The 18893-nt window shown below is 37.0% G+C and overlaps 1 protein-coding gene and 2 pseudogenes across 1 annotated transcript in view; all 3 read right to left on the bottom strand.

Annotated features, from left to right (window-relative positions):
* GLG1 (golgi glycoprotein 1) overlaps positions 1-18893 on the bottom strand; it is a 109044-nt gene that overhangs the window by 47262 nt on the left and 42889 nt on the right. Inside the window, exons 2-4 of the mRNA XM_036441014.2 lie at positions 6849-6881; positions 4441-4527; positions 222-437 (exon numbers count right to left, since the gene is read on the bottom strand). Of these exons, the coding sequence (XP_036296907.1) occupies positions 222-437; positions 4441-4527; positions 6849-6881 (336 nt within the window). The remainder of the gene's footprint in view (positions 1-221; positions 438-4440; positions 4528-6848; positions 6882-18893) is intronic.
* On the bottom strand, positions 13423-13523 carry LOC118721023 (annotated as a pseudogene).
* The window catches only part of LOC118720749, a 4606-nt pseudogene continuing 141 nt past the window's right edge, over positions 14429-18893 (bottom strand).

The raw sequence follows: 18893 nt of genomic DNA, 5'->3' as shown, positions 1-18893 counted from the left end.
CTCTTAGCAGATATTAATTCCCCTACTTCTCTATACTTTTTGTCACAAACAGATAAAATGCATTCACAGGTCAACGAGCCTTAGACCTTGGGGCTGTCTGGACTTCAACTTTAAGGCCACCTCTAGCCCTAAATTTTTTGCATGCTTGTTATACAAAGCTTTTCATTTCCCAAGTTCCTAAGACCTCTCTGGTGAAACCAGTGTAGTACGTAAGTACATACCTTTTCTCCAAGCCGAATGCTGCCACATTTCAGAATGTTGATGTCATTTTTGCAGTCATCCATGAAGCCACAGATTAGACGGTAATCACTGAAAATGATGGCCGTCATCTTGGTGATGTACTGGTGACATTGGTACTCTGTGATGTTGCCTCTGTGATCCACCAAGCAGGAAACCAAGTAACCTTTTCCTACTGGTTCATCAGCACATTCTTTAATCTGCTCAAAAGAAAGTGGCTGTTTTACACAGTGTTTTATTCTCATATCAAACAGCTTTTAAGAAAGAATGATATTTTCCTATTGATAGTGTGTCATGCCTACTCATACTGTTTGTGCCCTCTAGAAAACACCTGACCAATGTGTTTTTTAAGAAAATACATACATATACAAATGCTAGATAGAACTCATGTCCAAACGGAGTAAAAAGAGCTGCTAAAAATTTCAGCTTTATTGACATATAATTGAAAGGAACTTTTAACATTCTAAACGGCTCTACTGAGAAATCCCTTTATGCATGCAAAGAATGTAAGGAGATTAATCTAGAGAATGGGTCTGGAAAACAGGTGCAGAACTGAAGTCAGGTTGCATGTCCCAAGCCAAGCTACAGAGCAAACTATTATCATGAAGTAAACCTAATGGCCAAAGGAAGGAGGAAAGGCATTAATATTACTTCTTGACATGACATTAATGAGTTCTGAACTAACTACAAATATGGACAGGTGTTTTTGAATTTAGTAAAATCTCAGCTTTTCCACGATGGCTGGACTAGAATCATGTGTAAATGTTCAGTGCAGTTTGGCAAGAAGTCTGGGAAGGGGAGGCCCCTGTAAATTAATGTGGGAGGTTTAGACATGTGATCTAGCGGGTCGAGCACACAAGTGCACACCAAACCACAAATGCTACTGAAGCAAATTAGCCCCAAAAGGCTAAAATTCAGGCATAAAAAAGGGCTACAAGTTTAAATTATAAAGCAAAGACAGTTGCTTGGAAAAAGCCTATTATTACATTTAAAGAAATAAAAAACCCCACAAAAATGGTAGTTTTGAAAAGAGGGAGACAAATGTAAATATCTATTTTGAATATAAATAAGGAAATATTTTGGTTTTTTGAAACCAATGGAGACCATTCTCCACTATTACATCACTTACTGTAAATATGTACATAGAGCAAAACAAATACAATCTCTTTCCCAAAAGGTGCTGGGTGAAGGACATACCATTCACTTATTATCCTATAGACCACTGGGTCTCTTTATGTCTAACTCCAGAGCAAGTCAAAGACTCAGTTCAAGACAGAAAGTTGTGTTTACTTTTTAAAAAGTAAACTTTGGCATTTAAGTAAACAGTCTCATACTGGCTTCAAGAGGCAGCATAGATCTTCAACAGTCAAGATAAATGCAATTCTTTCAGTCTAACCTTGAGTTTTTTTGTAATGCCTAAAAAGATGGCCATCAATATTATTCCCAGGAAAAGGATATTTTTGTATGAGCAAAACAGTGTTCAGTTTCAAAAGTGAAAGGAGGAATAGCTCCTTGAAAATCTCACTGGGCTGATGTAGTTCAGTGGTTGAGTGTAGACCTATGAACCAGGAGGTCGCATGTCCCAGTTGCAGGGTTGATCTCCAGGAGAGGGTGTGCAGGAGGCAGCTGGTCAATGATTCTCTTGCATCAATACTGTTTCTATCTCTCTCACTCTCCCTTCCTGAAAAAACATGTATTATATTACAAAAACACACACAGCCGAGACCGGTTTGGCTCAATGGATAGAGCGTTGGCTTGGGGACTGAAGAGACCCGGGTTCGATTCAGGTCAAGGGCATGTACCTTGGTTGTGGGCATATCCCCAGTAGGGGGTGTGCAAGAGGCAGCTGATCGATGACTCTCTCTAGTTGATGTTTCTGACTCTATCTCTCTCCCTTCCTCTCTGTACAAAATCAATAATTTATATATATATATATATATATATATATATATATATATATATATATATAAAATAAATTTAAAAAACACACACACAAAAAAACACACATACAACAGGGTAGTGGTAGACACCTGGGTTTAAACATTTAATGTAGTAGAAGTATTCAGATAGGCTCTAATGCTGGGAAATCAGCAGTTTAAAAATCTGAAGAAAGAACAAGAGCACAGTTTGGATTGAACCCCAAGAAGAAATTAAATTTATTATTTACTTTTAATCACTTGAGATTTTACTGAAATACAGAGATATAGTACCTGTTTGTATTTCAGTTCACTGCCAATTGCAATAGGATGTTTGGTGTTTGAATGAGAAGTTTATACTTTTCTTCAACCATTCTACTGGATAAAAGTTTAATATGACAAAAGAAAAATGTCTAAGATTAACAGCAAAAAACAGCATTAAATCATCGATATATTTATGGGTGGGAGTAAACGCTGAAGTGGCTGGAGTGCAGATCCACTGTTTCTGACATGAAGGCTTGGGGAAAACAAATAGTATTTGGCTCAATCATGGGGGGAGGGGTATATTAAAATTTGGTTTGTAATTTGCAGGTATTCTTAGGATATTTTTTTTTGTCCTTGGAAGTAGGATTCTAAAAATTAAGAAAGTCAGGAAGGAAATGTAGAATAAAATATTTAGTTGGCAACTATGTTTTTCCTGATATTTAATTTTATTGACTCTGATATAATCTCCCTCAAGGAAGAGAGAAGTGTCCATGTTACCTGAATCTTTTACAGAATCAAAGCACACCCTCCCCCCCCAAAAGTTACAAGAGGGACATCATTACATACACATTATAAAGAAGTGTGTGTGTGTATGAGAGAAAGAGAGAGAGAGAGAGAGATTCCAGAGTCTAGTTTCTAGCTATCTTCTTCTTTTAAAACCTATGAATAGCTGAAACTGGTTTGGCTCAGTGGTAGAGTGTAGGTCTGTGGACTGAAAGGTCCCGGGTTCGATTCCGGTCGGGGCCATGTACCTTGGTTGTGGGCACATCCCCGGTAGGGAGTGTGCAGGAGGCAGCTGGTCGATGTTTCTCTCTCATTGATGATTCTAGCTCTCTATCTCTCTCCCTCTCTGTAAAATATCAATAAAATATATTTAAAAAACAAAACAAAACAAAAAACCTATGAATATATATATAAAATAAGCAAGCAGAGTGAAATTATTCTGATGTACCTGCATATATTCTGAGCCAAATTTCCACATGGCAATCAAACTGGTATGTACAGCTAGTCATGTCGCTAGATGAGGGAATGTGATAAGCAGAATACTGAAGCCAGAAATTAAAGATCAGATTTTCAAAGATAGATAGATCATTCTATTCTGAAGCCCGAGAGTAAATATGAAGAAAGGTCACTGCTATAAAAGAATAAAACATATCTGATCCAAGATTAGAATATTTGAGGAAGTTAACAGGTTCTACAGGATCCCATAATGATTTAAGTGAGGAACACAAACTGAAGGCTTAATGGTTGGAGCAGGGTCTTCCTTAAAAGCTCAGGAGAAAATGGTCCCTACTTAAATCATCAAATAGAGTAGTTTGAGGATAGATCTACATGTTGCAAGATCTATGTTAATCACCATTGAGGTGGAAAAATAGCAACTGTGTGCTCTGTATACAGAAATTTCTATTACTGATTACAAAAAATAAAATAAGAATTTCTATATCACGATTTTCACTAATATTTGTTCACAGTAAGCCAAGAGAATTGAAATTTCCCCCCAATTAACTTCCATAAAATACTACACATTTTCATTATTTTTGTCATTAGTCTCAACATCCATTTATAACAATTGACATAATATTTTATACATATTTTTAAGGCTAATTCCTATTATTTGAAGCATATGCCTCTATGGTTCAATTGATCCAACTATATAGCTGGAATACTTAGGAATATTTATAAGCCTCCTGGGGGAACCATTTTGGTATGCCTGAGACATAAGCAGACTTAAAGTGTGAGAGCAGCGCTGAAGATAGAAGCAGTTGTATTCTCTGGGTACCAACAGAGCCTGATTATCACAGCTTGACTGAATCAACAGCATCCTACTGTAAGTGTAGGTGAACATTTACAAAAAGAAGTCTAATTATACTGGCTTCGGCCTATCTCTCAACCAATACAGATGTGAATTCCAAGAAAAGTAAAGTAATTAAATGAGTCATTCCTCCCTTAATGACTGGTCTGATAGAGATGTAATTTTCTTTTCTATACCATTAAATACCCACAAAATTCTTTTACAACCTACCTCTGATATGGTAGATTTGCAAACCTCTCTGGCCACAGATTCAAATTTGGGATCTGTAGTTAGGTTCAGCTTATAATTCCACAACAACTAGGTACAAGAGAAGAAACAAACTTCAGTTAGTCTTGTATAAGATTTACCATCAAATTCATAAATATAAGTGATTTATGATAAATTATGACACAAATAAATGATAAAAATTCCTGGTACAGAGTCAGATAAAGCATATTCACGTCTCAGTTAATGAACAGAAAAGAGAAACAAAAGGTACAAACAAAATAAAACTACCATTCAGATATACTTTTTTCTTTTTTTTACTAAAAAACATTTTTTTAAGAAAAAAACTAAAACCAAAATTCTTGCTGTAGTTTTCAGAGAAAATATAAATAGGTAGTATAAGCTAAATTTTGCTTAAGCCCAAAAAGTCTAATCCAAAAGCTCAGATTTGGGGGTTTAGTCACAGACGCCACAATCAACAGACTTTCATTAGTTTTCTGAAGGAGAGCCACCCAGAGTCTAGTTTCCAGGTATATCTGTCTTCATTCCTTTAAAACCCTTCACACTTTAAGGTTGACTTTACACTCCTTTTATAACATTTTATTCCAAATATTAGATTCTTTTTGATATCATTATAAGTAAAATTGTTAATTTCATTTTCAATTATTCATTACTGGTCAACAGAACATACAACTGATTTTTATAAACTAACCTATCCATAAAATCTTTAGTCTAATTATGCATTTTAGAAAATTTCCCATAATAAAAGCTTTAAAAACTAGTATTGAATTTAATCAAATGCTTTTTAATATGTATATTGAGATATAACTTATTTTTCTTCTTCACTGTGATTATTTTTCAAATATTAAACTTAACCTCAATTATAGAGTAAAACCAATTCAGTCTTGATGTATTTCCCTTCTTATATTTTACTGGATTCAGTTTGCTACTAACTTGGGTAGTAGCATTCTCTCATCTACAATTCACGAGTGACATTGGCCTGTGCTTCCTTTCTTGATATATACTTGTTAGACGATATTAAGGTTATGTTAGCCTTGTAACGAACAGGAAAATGTTTCCACGTTTTTACTATTTGAAAGACTGGTGTTATTCTTTTTTAAATGTGTGTGAAAATTAGCCAATAGATCCATCTGATCCTGAAAGTTTCATTTTGGGGAAGATTTTTATTTATGGATCCAATTTTTTTGTATCATAATTTTTTCTTTATTCATTTAAAATAAACCTTGGGTTATTCAGATTTTCAAGTTATGTTAATTTTAGTAAGTTTGTTTTTCTATGAATTTGTCTATTGCATTAACATTTTCAATTTCATTGACCAAAAAAATTGTTCAAAACTATCTTATTTCTTGCTTAAAGACATTAATTAAATGACATTAATTTATCCCTGAACTCTCTACTAGGTAGAAAGTTATTCCATTTTAAAAAATTTGTTCCCATTACCTATAATGGGAAAAATTATAATGCCAACCCACATGTATTATTAGATTGCTAGGGCTGTCATAACACTATACTACAGACTGAGTGGCTTGAACACAGAAATTTATTTTTTTCACAATTCTGGATTCTAGAAGACTGAGAACAAGGTGTCAATAGTACTGATTTTTTCTGAGGCCTCTCTACTCTTGTAGAAGGCCGGCCACCTTCTCCTTAAATATTCACATTCCTCCCTCTATGTCTGGGTCCTAGTCTTCTCTTTTTGTGATATAAATTCTCCTGTTTTCTGTACACTATTTGTCCCTACTTTCCTTTCATATACTTACTCTTCTCTAGCCCTTGGGGTTCTATGGCACATATCAGCTTCTTTTTTGGCTTCTTCTGCCAGATGAGTCTACTGATGAATTTTGAGGTGTTTTCCCCCTAATATTTTGCTTTATAAATAATGGCATAACAAATAGCCTTTTATAGACACATTTTAATTCATTCTTTTAAGTATAATTACAGATAAATCTTTAGAAGTAGAAGTCCTGGAACAAAGTATATATTCATTTTAACTTTTTCTGCAAAGAGCCAGAAAGTAAATATTTTAGGCTTTGAGAAACCTATAGTCACTTCTGGAACTACTAGATGACTTTATGATGACAAAAGGAAACAACTTTAAAATACAGAAATCTAACTTGTAAATTTGATAAACACAGAAACAATTATTTTATATGGTAGTTATAAAAATTATAAGCTCAAGTACAGAAATATTATTTGGCAGAACTTTCTGGTTTCTACAGGGGAGGGATATTTATAAATTTATCATGGCCCTTATACAAAATTTATCAGCCTCTTTTTAAGATTAAGAGAATTTAAAAAAACATAATGGTTTTTTAAACATCAGGGAAAGCATCCCAAATTTTCTCATCATATATATAAAGCACATATGGTGAATTATGAAAAGTCATACTTACATGATTACAATCTGAAGAAATTTCATTTTCAGGCTAAAAGGAAAAAAAGAAGAAATTATGTTTAAAAAAACCCTCAAATCTCAAGTTTTCAAACACCACCAAAATAAACTCAAAACAAGAAGTTTGAATATTCAACTAAATATGTTTCTTCAAAATAAGAAGTAAAATGGGGCTTTTACAAAATACACCAGAAAAGTAAGTGAGATATAATCCTTTCCCAACCAATGGTACAATCTGAAAACGGGGAAAATGAAGAAGAATGTACTAGCGATAAAGCAATAGTGACATAGGGTCCTTATGTGACACTTCATAATTCTGAAAGCTAGAAAGGATCAAGCACAATAAGGATGTCCTTTCTTTAAAGAAAATTAAATGTCTAAGAAAAGAGGCTTATTTAAGAGAGCAAAGATGGTCCATAAATTATTTAAAATTTAGTCTCCTGTCACTGTTAGGGGAAGCTAGGACCTCTGTGCACTATGTTTGTACCTTCTATAATCTTGTAATGTCTATAACCTTGCAAGTTTATGATTAAAAATTTTAAAAACAGAAATTATATATATTCCCATAAATATATCTGTTTTGTAAAGCCAGGTACATGTACCAGAGATAAAATAAACTTTCAATTTCATGACAAAAAAGCTGGATTAGGTTATACCTAATATTGCACAGCTTCGAAATACACATCTCCTTTATCAATTTTAAACTTTAAAAATATATATATTCCCCTCATCCCCCCAGAAAGGAAGGAAGAGGGAGAGAGAAATAAAAACATCAATGATGAGAATCATTGATCGTCTACCTTCTGCACGCCCCCAACTGGGGATCAAGCCTGCAACCTGTGCATGTGTCCTGACCAGGAATCAAACCATGACCTCCTGGTTCATAGATCGATGCTTAACCACTGAGCCACTCGGACCAGGCAAGAATGCTCCCCCCCCCCCCCCACATGGCTGCTTAACTTCCCCCATGCCCAGCTCAAATCGGGACCTGGGTAAAAGATAGAGACTTGGCTTACAGCAGCTGCCCTCGCACTACAACAAGACTTATTTGAGTTGTCTTGTACCCATGGTGTGGGGAAATTTTTTTTTTTATATCTAAATCCAAACTACCACCAGGAATGCTCAGGGCTTACTCAAGAAGGCAAATAATCCTTTCCACTAATATTTACATGGTAAAATAAGATTGTTTTAGAGTAATAAATTTGACAGTAAAATAGTAGACAAGTTTTCAGGCTAATTTAAATACTCTAGAAAAATTAATTGCACTGGACAAAAAGCTGTTCCTAAAGTGTTAACTAAAATTTTTATTGGTAGTTTATCTCATGATAAAATCTCACAACAGGAAATGAACCTAAAGCAGTCATATTATAGTGCAAAAAATTAAAATTTAAAAGCTATCAAGACTACATTATAAAATTTTCAAAAGCCTCCTAATATTTAAATAAAAAAAGGGGGAAAGTAGAAGAATATCATATAAGGAAAAATATCCTGTAAGTAAATTACATCTAGAAAATTTGTACTTTAGAAAATTAATTGTAATGCTAACAGCAAGACACCCATGAAAAACACACATGGTGTCAAAACAAGCCAGAGAAAAATCATTTGGGCAAAAAGTGAAAAAGAATCACAAGTCAAATTTATAGAAAATATTCCTTTATTAACTTTTGGTCGAGAATATGTTTGCATATTTTCAGAAAACAACTCTGAGACTATGTAGATTCTGGCAACAGAGAGGAATTGACAGGACTACTCCAACCATGAAGACAGAAGAGAAGGAGTCCAGAGATGGAAGATGCTGACCACACCTTGCCATAATAGCAGTTAGCAGCTGTGTATCACTGCAGGTTGCCCAGGACCAAACCAGAGAGGGTTGGACCTGCATTACCACCATTTGCCCACCATCCAGAACTGAAATATCATTGCTGACATGTACACATAAGGAACTGCTTGACATTGAAATTGGATCTCAAAAGAACTGTTGGCCCAGAAAGAAACTCACTACAGACTGATTCATATGCCTTTCAGCGTAACGATTATTGCTTGTCTCATTTTTTATTCTTATATTTCCAGTAGGACATGATCTCACTCATCTAGGGGAAATGGTGAACAACATAGTCTGATGAACAAGAACAGACCCAGAGATAAGGAGCCATGGGTCAGACTGTTGGACTTCAAGGAGAGGGTGGGGATAAAAGGGAGAGAGATCAACCAAAGGATTTGTGTGCACACATATGAGCCTAACCAGTGGTCAAGAACAATAGGGGCGAGGAGGATGAGTAGGGAGGGGGGAGGGGTTGGAATGGGGGGAAAGGTTGAGGACAAATGTGTGATACCTTAATAAAGAAATTTTAAAAATAAATAAATAATAATTTTAAAAAAGAATGCTTTTTGTTTAGGCAGTTTCCTACTTTATCCTCCTTGAATCCCTCCTTTAGATTTCTCAACCAATCAGCAATCCTAGTTCTTTCTCAAACAAAGCATGGAAGGCAATTCATATCATTATAAATTTTTACTCATATTCATTTCTACTAAATATCTTCATATTAAAGGGGCATTCTTGAAAGAAATTCAGAGCATTGGGGAATTTTCAAAATAACTTAGTCAAATAACATGGGGAAAAAAGTGTTATCATATACAGTCCAAAGGAATCTATAATAGCAAATATATGATTATTTTAATGACCTGCTTCCCTATAGAGGTAGACTGAATTATTTTCCTCAGTTGTCACTCTTTATAGGATTTGGTATCTAGATTCTTTGCCCTATAACTGCACAGTCTCCTATTGTGAACTTGGTGTACACACACACACACACACACACACACACACACACACACCTCTTGCTGCTCCACTGACGTTAGGCTATTTATTTATTTTTATTGATTTTCCACAGAGAAGAAGGGAGAGGGATAGAGAACTAGAAACATCGATGAGAGAGAAACATCGGCCCTTCCTATCTCTTTAAAATCAGTAAAAACATCGGCCCTTCCTATCTCCTTAAAATCAGTAAAAACAGCCAAAACCGGTTTGGCTCAGTGGATAGTGTCGGCCTGCGGACTGAAGGGTCCCAGGTTCGATTCCGGTCAAGGGCATGTATGTTGGTTGCGGGCACATCCCCAGTGGGGGGTATGCAGGAGGGAGCTGGTCAATGTTTCTCTCTCATTGATGTTTCTAGCTCTCTGTCCCTCTCCCTTCCTCTCTGTAAAAAAATCAATAATATATATATATATATATATATATATATATATATATATATATATTTAAAATAAATAAATAAATAAATAAAATCAGTAAAAATATACCTTTGGGTGAGAATTTTTTAAAAAGAACAATTTTGCTAACTTCATTTGGCTTTTCTAAATCAATGATTTAAATGTTTTGGGTGTTACAGTACTTTAATTTCCTAGATGAGTAAGCCAAAGCTGAAACAGTTAATTTTAAGGCTTAACATCCCCAGTCCTTCCTTAAAGTTTTGTAAATTCAGAACTGGTATTTTTGTTTTTGTTTGTGTGTGTTTTAAAGATTTTAAATTTATTATTATTATTATTATTATTATTATTATTATTATTTTTTAGAGAAAGGAAGGGAAAGGGAGAGTAACATCTATGTGAACTGGCTACCTCCTATACACAACTGGGGCATGTGCCTTAGCAGGAATGGAACTGGCAACCTTTTGTTTCACAGGGTTATGCCCAACGGCCAGGAACAGAATTGGTTTTAAGGAAAGGAACAGAATGGCGGCAGAACAACCAACTGACTGAAGTAGTCAGTAGAGAAGCAGTTTGATTTTGGGTGGGTCACTTAACTTCCCCAGACCCCTGAGGATAGGCTTTGGACTAGAAAAGAGACTTCTTCCACTTAAGATCTATTAACAGACTTTAAGAGAGAAAATGTCTTAAATCTAAATATAAACTTTTATATGTGAGTACATTTTTTTCTTACAAGAGATCCAGAGCCATCATCATAATCTCAAAAAAATCTGTAAGATAAGAAGAGATGAAGAAAAATATTGGTTTAAAATGATTGAGATTCTTTCTAGCTTTATTAGTCTATATAATCTGAGATGTGGAATATAAAAGTAGAAATATTATTGAATTCCACATCCTTTAATGCCGATCATTTGCATATTATGATTTTGGTTTCCTTCTTCATCTTAATCATTCTCTGCTGGTTAAAGTCACAGCAAACAGGTTTCAAAATAAATAATTGAAAAGTTCAAGTTTGAATGTTCAACCATCACATTCATTTGAGAGGATGGTTTTTACAGAAAGTACAAGTCTGGAACTAGGATTTTCCCAAGGTAAGCAGGGTGAGTTAATGAGTTTGGCAAGAGATATTAAAGATTCACAAAACTAACTTGGATGTTGTCCATTTCTGACACAATGGTTGGGAGTTGGAGCATGTCTTAAATATGGAACATTCTAAAGTTACATAGACTGAAGTTGAAATATCCAGCAGATCAGACCTGGCAATAAATTAAGTGACAATAGACTCTTTATTAATCACCTGGGAGAAAACAAACCAAAAAAATGTTAATTGCCGAAACCAGTTTGGCTCAGTGGATAGAGCATCAGCCTGCAGACTGAAAGGTCCCAGGTTTGATTCTGGTCAAGGGCATGTACCTGGGTTGCGGGCACATCCCCAGTAGGAGATGTGCAAGAGGCAGCTGATGGATGATTCTCTCTCATCGGATGTTTCTAACTCTCTATCCTTCTCCTTTCCTCTCTGTAAAAAATCAATAAAATATATATTTTTAAAAATGTTAATAGTGTCAGTGCTTTCATGGTCTTGACAAAATCTGAAGGCTAGGCAACAACCAGATGCCTCCTTCTGATGAGAGACATTCTACTGCAGTAGTAAATAAATTCTTCTGCGAGTTTATTTATAAGAAACCATATAAGCAATCCATTTATTAACTTGGTCCAAACCACCCACTCCTGCCCACCAATAAAGCAAATTCAATATAATATAGTTAGTAATGTTAAATAAACCCAGTCTTTTAGTCTTGATAAACTTTCACTGAGTATAAACTGAATCTTACTCAGATTCATAATTAGTTCTTCTTAGTGCCTTATTCTGGGCTCAGGATTAATTTTTCTTATTTGTATCCAGGTATAGCTTTTGCCAAAATGACAGTGATCAACATAGGCTTTATGTTCTGATTCACTGAAGAGTTGTTCTTTTGTATGATTCTTTAACATTCATCCATCTTTTCAAAAAGGATGTACGATTAGGTCCAGTGGAAGATTAAAGAAAGGTTACAGATGCTAGCTCTCAAGTAAATTAGTGTGGCAGAAGAGATAAAACACATGTCTGTACCTAACCATCATACAAAGCAGTGTGTGGAGTTTGTAGGGATAGGAAGGGTCTGCTATTTTAAAGTATGAAAAAAGTTAACACCAACCTCCAAGAGTAAGATAGAAAGGAAATCAGTAAGTCTAATGGAGGAGGGTACATTTGAGTTGAGCCTTAAAAGGAGGTTGTGATTTGATGCTGTGATGCTGCATGTATGTTGAGGAAGATGAGATAGGGGCTGAGTGCTGGAAAGGCACATTCTGGGTAGAGAGCAGAGACTTGAATGAGATAGTGAGGAACCCTATGATGACCATTCTTAGGTTTACATATCTGGCCTCTCCTAACTTGATGGGATACTTACTTACAAAGTTTCAATAAAATCTGGACATTGGTCCAATAATGACTTCCCATAATCCAAATTAATATTATGCTAAACATAGTATAGAGAGTGGTGATTTCATTTACTGTTATTTACCTGTGGGATTCCCCAGTGAGTGGTGGGGTAACAGCCGGGGAATACTGTATATTATAGTTACATCTTCTTTTTAAAAATCTTTAAATACTTATTAATTTAAAGAAGGAATAAGAACAGCTACTTCGGAAACTATAAAGTACTGATCTACTACACATCTTCTAAAGACTGAAGAAATTTACATTAACTGGACCAAAAATAATACAAAATACCTAAACACAGATTTGAAAAAATCCATCTCTAGAAAGCAGGACTCAAAAACCTCACTGAAAGTAGAAGAATCAATGGGAAGCAATGCAAAGCTTTCTGAAAACTCCTTTTTCCTCCTGATCTAAATATCTGCCTCTCGTCTGGGTTCAGAGAAGGGTTCTGATCGTTTCGGCTGGTTGTCAGTCCAGGTGCCCTGCATCCTTCGTGGTTCATTTCAGCCAGCTCTTGCTGACTCCTTTTGCTCCAGCACCAGGACCATCTGCTGCACAAACAGTAGCAGACACGGACTGGCTTCTTCCTACTGTCATAGTCCTCTCGGTCCCAGGTGCCGGAGCACACTGCTGACTGGGACACGACTTTAGGCACAGCTCTGAGGAGCAGCCAGAAAACTCAATGCCAAGAATAACGCAAGGCTACTTCTACAGGAACATGCTGAGTTTTAAAGGGGTAAAAGATGATAGGCAAAACTCCCCAAACCAGGCCCATTTATCCCTGGTTCTTAGTCTCAGATAAGACCAGGGCAGGGGTGGGCTTTGTTGAAGTCAAGACTTACCTGTCTTGCACCTTTAAAATGAAAATACCCTCACTGTCCTTTATTTTATTTATTTGTTTGTTTGTTTGTTTGTTTGTTTTACGCAGGGGCCATGCTAATCTTCTCTGTTTCGTTCCAATTTTAGTATATGTGCTGCCGAAGCGAGCACCTCACTGCCCTTTAATTCTAATAAAGTAAAAGGGTTAGTAAATAGTACTGTGCACATGTATATGTCTACTCTGAGTCATTTGTCAGCTGGTTACTAAAAATTGTCCCTGCTTTCAGAACAAAGAAATAATATATAAGAAAGTTGACGTCCTGGTTTAAAACTGCCTCTTTATTAGTTCATTTTGGGGCTATTAAAAATGTCTACATTTTGCCGAAGCTGGTTTGGCTCAGTGGTAGAGCGTTGGTCTGCGGACTGAGGGGTCCCGGGTTCAATTTCGGTCAAGGGCATGTACATTGGTTGCGGGCACATCCCCGGTGGGGGGTGTGCGGAGGCAGCTGGTCGATGTTTCTCTCTCATCGACGTTTCTAGCTCTCTCTATCTCTCTCCCTTCCTCTCTGTAAAAAATCAATAAAATATATATATATTTTTAAAAATGTCTACATTTTTCTAGTTTTATTTTGTCCCCCTGCCCCCTAGAGGTGGTGATGCCTCAATTAAAAACAAAAGCAGCCCTAGCTGGTTTGGTTCAGTGGATAGAGTGTCGGCCTGTGAACTGGAGTCCCAGGCTCGATTTAGGTCGGGGGAGGGGGACACATGCCTGGGTTGTGTGCTCCATCCCCAGTTGGGGGGGTTGCAGGAGGCAGCTGATCTATGAGTCTCTGTCATCATTGATGTTTCTATTTCTCTCTCCCACTCCCTTCCTCTCTAAAATCAAATAAAAAAAAAAAAAATGAAGTCCTAGCCATTTTGGCTCAATAAATAGAGCATCAAACCACGGACTGAGAGGTCACAAGTTCGATTCCAGTCAAGGGCACATACCTTGGTTGCAAACTCAATCCTGGTCTGTTCAGAGCATGTGCAGGAGGCAACCAATCAATGTTTTTCTCTCTCTGTCCCTCCCCATTCCCTTTCACTGTCTCTAAAAATCAATGGAAAATTATCCTCGGGTGAGGATTAACAACAATAAAAGACAAAAAACAAAAGCAATTCCTATAAATGTAAATTACCTCCTCAAGCTGTTCCTTATTTCACCAACAATTTTGTTATAATTATATTACTTTCTAAAAATATCAGAAACACAGAAACAGAAAAAATGAACAGAAGATTCTTTTCTAAAGATGACTAATCACTATTGCCTTAGAATTTAAGATTAAGTACACAGGATTACATAATTAATTACCACCAAAATAGAGAAGATACAACAAAAGTGTCTTGCATCTGTGTATTGACTTCAGGCTACCATTTCCATTTATGACAAAATTCAAGCATTTTTTCATAATTAGCTTTCTTTTTGCATAATGAAGAAAGCAACTAACTGACTGGGTAAGACTAAGCAATTGTTAATCATAATCAATCATGAATCCCATCCTCTGCCATTAGAATGAATACTCTGTATTTGAACAATGATGAAAAGAGAAAAACATTTTTTCAAACCTTTTTCAGGAAAAGTAGAGCCATATCTTTCTGAAGCTCTCTGACAATTCCAATAGCATAATTACCAACTCACAATAATTTACATCTGTAGAAAAATATCCTTTTTTAAATAGAGGGATCATTTAAATTGTCTCTGATACCAAAAGTTGTATTCTTGTGATACATATAAAGAATTTATTTAATCCATGGGTGACATCTTAAACTTGCTTTTTCAAAACAGAATAAATTCAGAATGAAAAATTCAAAGTTTGAAAATTTCTGAATGAGAACCTGACTCACACAGCAAGTCCTTTAGCAGTTCTACCATTCTAAAAATATCTCACAAGGGACACTTTATTCAACCTGAGATTGAGTAAGAATTTCAAATTTATGTTAATTAATTCTTAGCTGGTGCAACCATGACGTCACAGAACAGGCAACAGCAGAACTAATTTTATTAACATAAATTTGGCTCCAATTTACATATATCTTGAAATTCTTCCTGAAAATATTAGAATACTAATGAAATAAATTCTTGGTAGATCGCAAGAACCCCACAGTCTCTGGGCAGAATTTTCCGTGGTGTGGTACATTTAGGGACATTCCCAAAAGGCAGTAATCACCAGTTGGGCTATCACAATACAAGACACACACACTGGCATTCTATGCACATTCATTACTTGGTTGACAGAAATTCTACCTGATCTCTAAGTTTCCAAAGGCAAATTGTCAGTCACTGGGGTCACAATGAAATAAACAGCTTCTCTCGAATTTTTCCTTTTAACATTAATTTTCTAAAATAGTTCCCAATTAAGATCAAAATTGTGCAATGACTTCAAGCTGACAGGACAAGAAATTACTAAATAAGGATGTCAAAGAGCGCTAGTCTCAGAAAATTATGTCCACTATTTAACATATGATCATAGCCAAAGGGATAAGAAACGATCTACTATTCTGTTGTTGTTGTTTTTTTTATGAAAAAGAACTAAGATGGAGAGAAGGATTATCAAGAATTATATTTCAAGAGTTCCTCTGCACACCTCTAAACTAATTCATCACCGTTATTTATTCAAGTCCAATTCCCCCAGGAGAAAATGCTCATTACAAATAAGTACCAATAAATTAGATCTGAAGGAAAAAAGAGAAAACTTCTGAATGAAGTCACAAGCCTAGTTGTCTTATGAGAACAACTTTATCTCTCTTTTTTTTTAAATGAAGTTGTTTTTCTAAATTGAGAAACATTAAGTCTTGGGTACATAAAATAAAACCAATTTCTGGGATGGGGAGACAATACAAAAAGAAAAATTTAAAACTGTCTGGGCCATAACAGAGAAGACAGTCTTTTTATCAAAAATTTCTAGGTGCTCCAGAGTTGACTTTTTGATACAAAATAACCTATTAAATTTGGAATTTGTGGTTCTTGGTGTTGAGGTCCACAGTGCAAACTGGGAAACCGTCAAACCAGGAGTTGAATTCCATGAGGGGTTGGTTATTTGCTTTTGAATCGGTTTTTCCTTGTCTGAGAGGTAACAGCAGACAGCACCCACCTTCGGCACAGCTTCCTGGGCAGGGTGAGCCTGTAGAACCACAGACAGTTTTATCCACCACAGAGCAGAGAGACTCAGAGAACTCCAGCATGTGCAGCAGCCCAATGCTGTTGATCTTCAGCAGCATTCCCATAATATTTTCTGCCAGGTTTTGATGAGCAGAAGCAAGCCTTCTCCAAGCATCTGCTCCTGCACATAGACAGCGGACTGAGGTGCCTGCAGAGGCTGAATGGCAGGCAGAGTGAGAGCTTCGGACCTCGAAGGCATACTTGTAAGATGCAACAGCAGCATTAGATGCTAAATTCTGCATACCTGTGGGAGCATTGATTCTCTAAGAGGCAGTAGGGAAGCCATGAGAGGCCAGAGCATTACCAATTGGAGCCAGATGGTGAAGAGTTGGACAAGGCCCAGGCTGGCACATAACACTTGGTATTCCTTGGAAGCTTTGAGGTCTCCCACCCTACTGGCAGCATGGAATAGGACTCATCTGTGCTAACTGGTTAGGTGTGTAATATGGTCTTCCCTACGCCTGTGGAACTGCTGGCACAAAGCAGCCACCAGCTGCAGACTGAAACTGATTTAAGATGGGCCTGGCAGGGAGTGCTTTTTTTCCCCGGCCACCCACTGCATATCCTGGTTGGTCAGGTATGCAGAGCCTTTCTCCCTTCCTATGGGCCATGGCTTGGAGCTCAGGATGTGTCTGTTCATCTAGGTGATTGCTTTGGTTGCTTCAGGAGATGAGAAGCAGACAAAGCCAAAATCCTTGCTTCTCCCATCCTCCAGCAATACCTTAGCACTGATGATGGATCCAAAAGGAGAAAACTTGAGTTCTGATCAATGGTGTCTGTCATCCAAGTTCTTAATGTAGAGATTCTGGGCCTGGTTTCGACTAATTCTCTCTTATAATTAGTTTTAAATCAGCTCTTCAAATTTCTGTTTTAACTCAGCCGATTGCTCCGCTTTCTTCTGCGCATGGCCTATAAAAATGACTTTCCCACTGATTTCCTTTTCTCTTTCATGGCCTTATTGGCATCCTCATGGTTTTAGTAACTCGCAAAGCCAAAGCCTTTGGATTTCCCACTGGGATCTGTCATCACCTTGGCACTTAGACTCTGTTCAGCTGTTTCAGATTCTCATCATCCACCTCTTTCCCAAAGTTTTTGATATACACACTGGTGAACTCCTTGGCTCTGGCTCCACACTCTTCCTGCTCTTCTGAGACTTGAATCTGCCCACAAACACTTGGAGGTCGTTGAGGAGCAGGCCGTTCATCTTACTCCATGGCCTTGTCCGCAGCCTCTTTGGTCCTGAAGCGAATCAAGGCATAACCCACCAGCCGTTCTCATCACACACCACGTTGAAGAACAGTATGTTTCCAAAAGCAGAAAAAGTCACATAAACTGCTTTGTTATATTATATAGATTTGTCCAGGTTCTTGATGAAGATGTTTTCCACATCTGACTTTCTCCAAGAGATATCCCTCTGAAACCACATGATGGGACTCCCTGATGACATCAAAGTTCATGGTATTCAAGGCCTGCTCGGCGTCAGCCAGCTGCTGGAAGTTGACACAGGTAAAGCCCAGGAGCTGCGGGAGATCCTGTCTCAGCAGACTGGGACAGCCACCACAGGCTCTGCAGGACTGAACTTTTCACATCGCATGGCCTCGGGGACATGCGAGTGCAGGAAATGTGAAGAGTCATTTATCACACTGACCTTGGGAGGCAACACTGGCATTTAGAAGTCAATGTCTAAACTAAAATGAACTGTTTTTAAAAATAGTAAATCAGGCATACATACTGGTATTGACTTATACTTAATAAAAACTGCCTCAATATTATTGGGCCAAACAGTTGTAAGCAGGCACTTAACGTGTAAAGAACTGGCACCAAGACCCTGCTGTGCATCGTCCAGGTGGTGGACGCCAACTACTCCAAGACTATACTGTGACTCCCCAGGTGTTTCCCATACCCTGGACACTGATCTGTCCATTCACTGATGATAACACCAGAAGGAAATTCCTTATTTATGCTGGAGACCACTGTCAGGGTCCTGGGGGCCTGCTGGGTTACATTGATAGAGATTATTCCCCATTTCCTGGGTGGAGAGTGCATGGCATGTACTTAGATTGTGAAAGCAACATGTTTATTATGGAAAGCACAAAAATACAATAAAGAAACCAGGTCATCCATCACCCCACCTAGCCATAAGGCTGTGAAACATCTGGTGGATCGCTTTCCAGAATTTATGGTTTTCCTTTAGATGTTTTAGGTACCTGCTTTCTACACAAATAAATTTTTTAGTTCATAAAACAAAAAAACAAACACAAAAAAGCTGGCTGCAGTGTTCATCTTATCAGTGCCCACCACCTGAGCCTGCCAGGAGGACTTCTTATAAGGGGCCACACAGG

This window comes from Pipistrellus kuhlii, unplaced genomic scaffold (genome assembly GCF_014108245.1).
Source record: "Pipistrellus kuhlii isolate mPipKuh1 unplaced genomic scaffold, mPipKuh1.p scaffold_m20_p_17, whole genome shotgun sequence".
NCBI classification, from domain to species: Eukaryota; Metazoa; Chordata; class Mammalia; order Chiroptera; family Vespertilionidae; genus Pipistrellus; species Pipistrellus kuhlii.
This window is presented reverse-complemented; position numbering and strand designations above follow the sequence as displayed.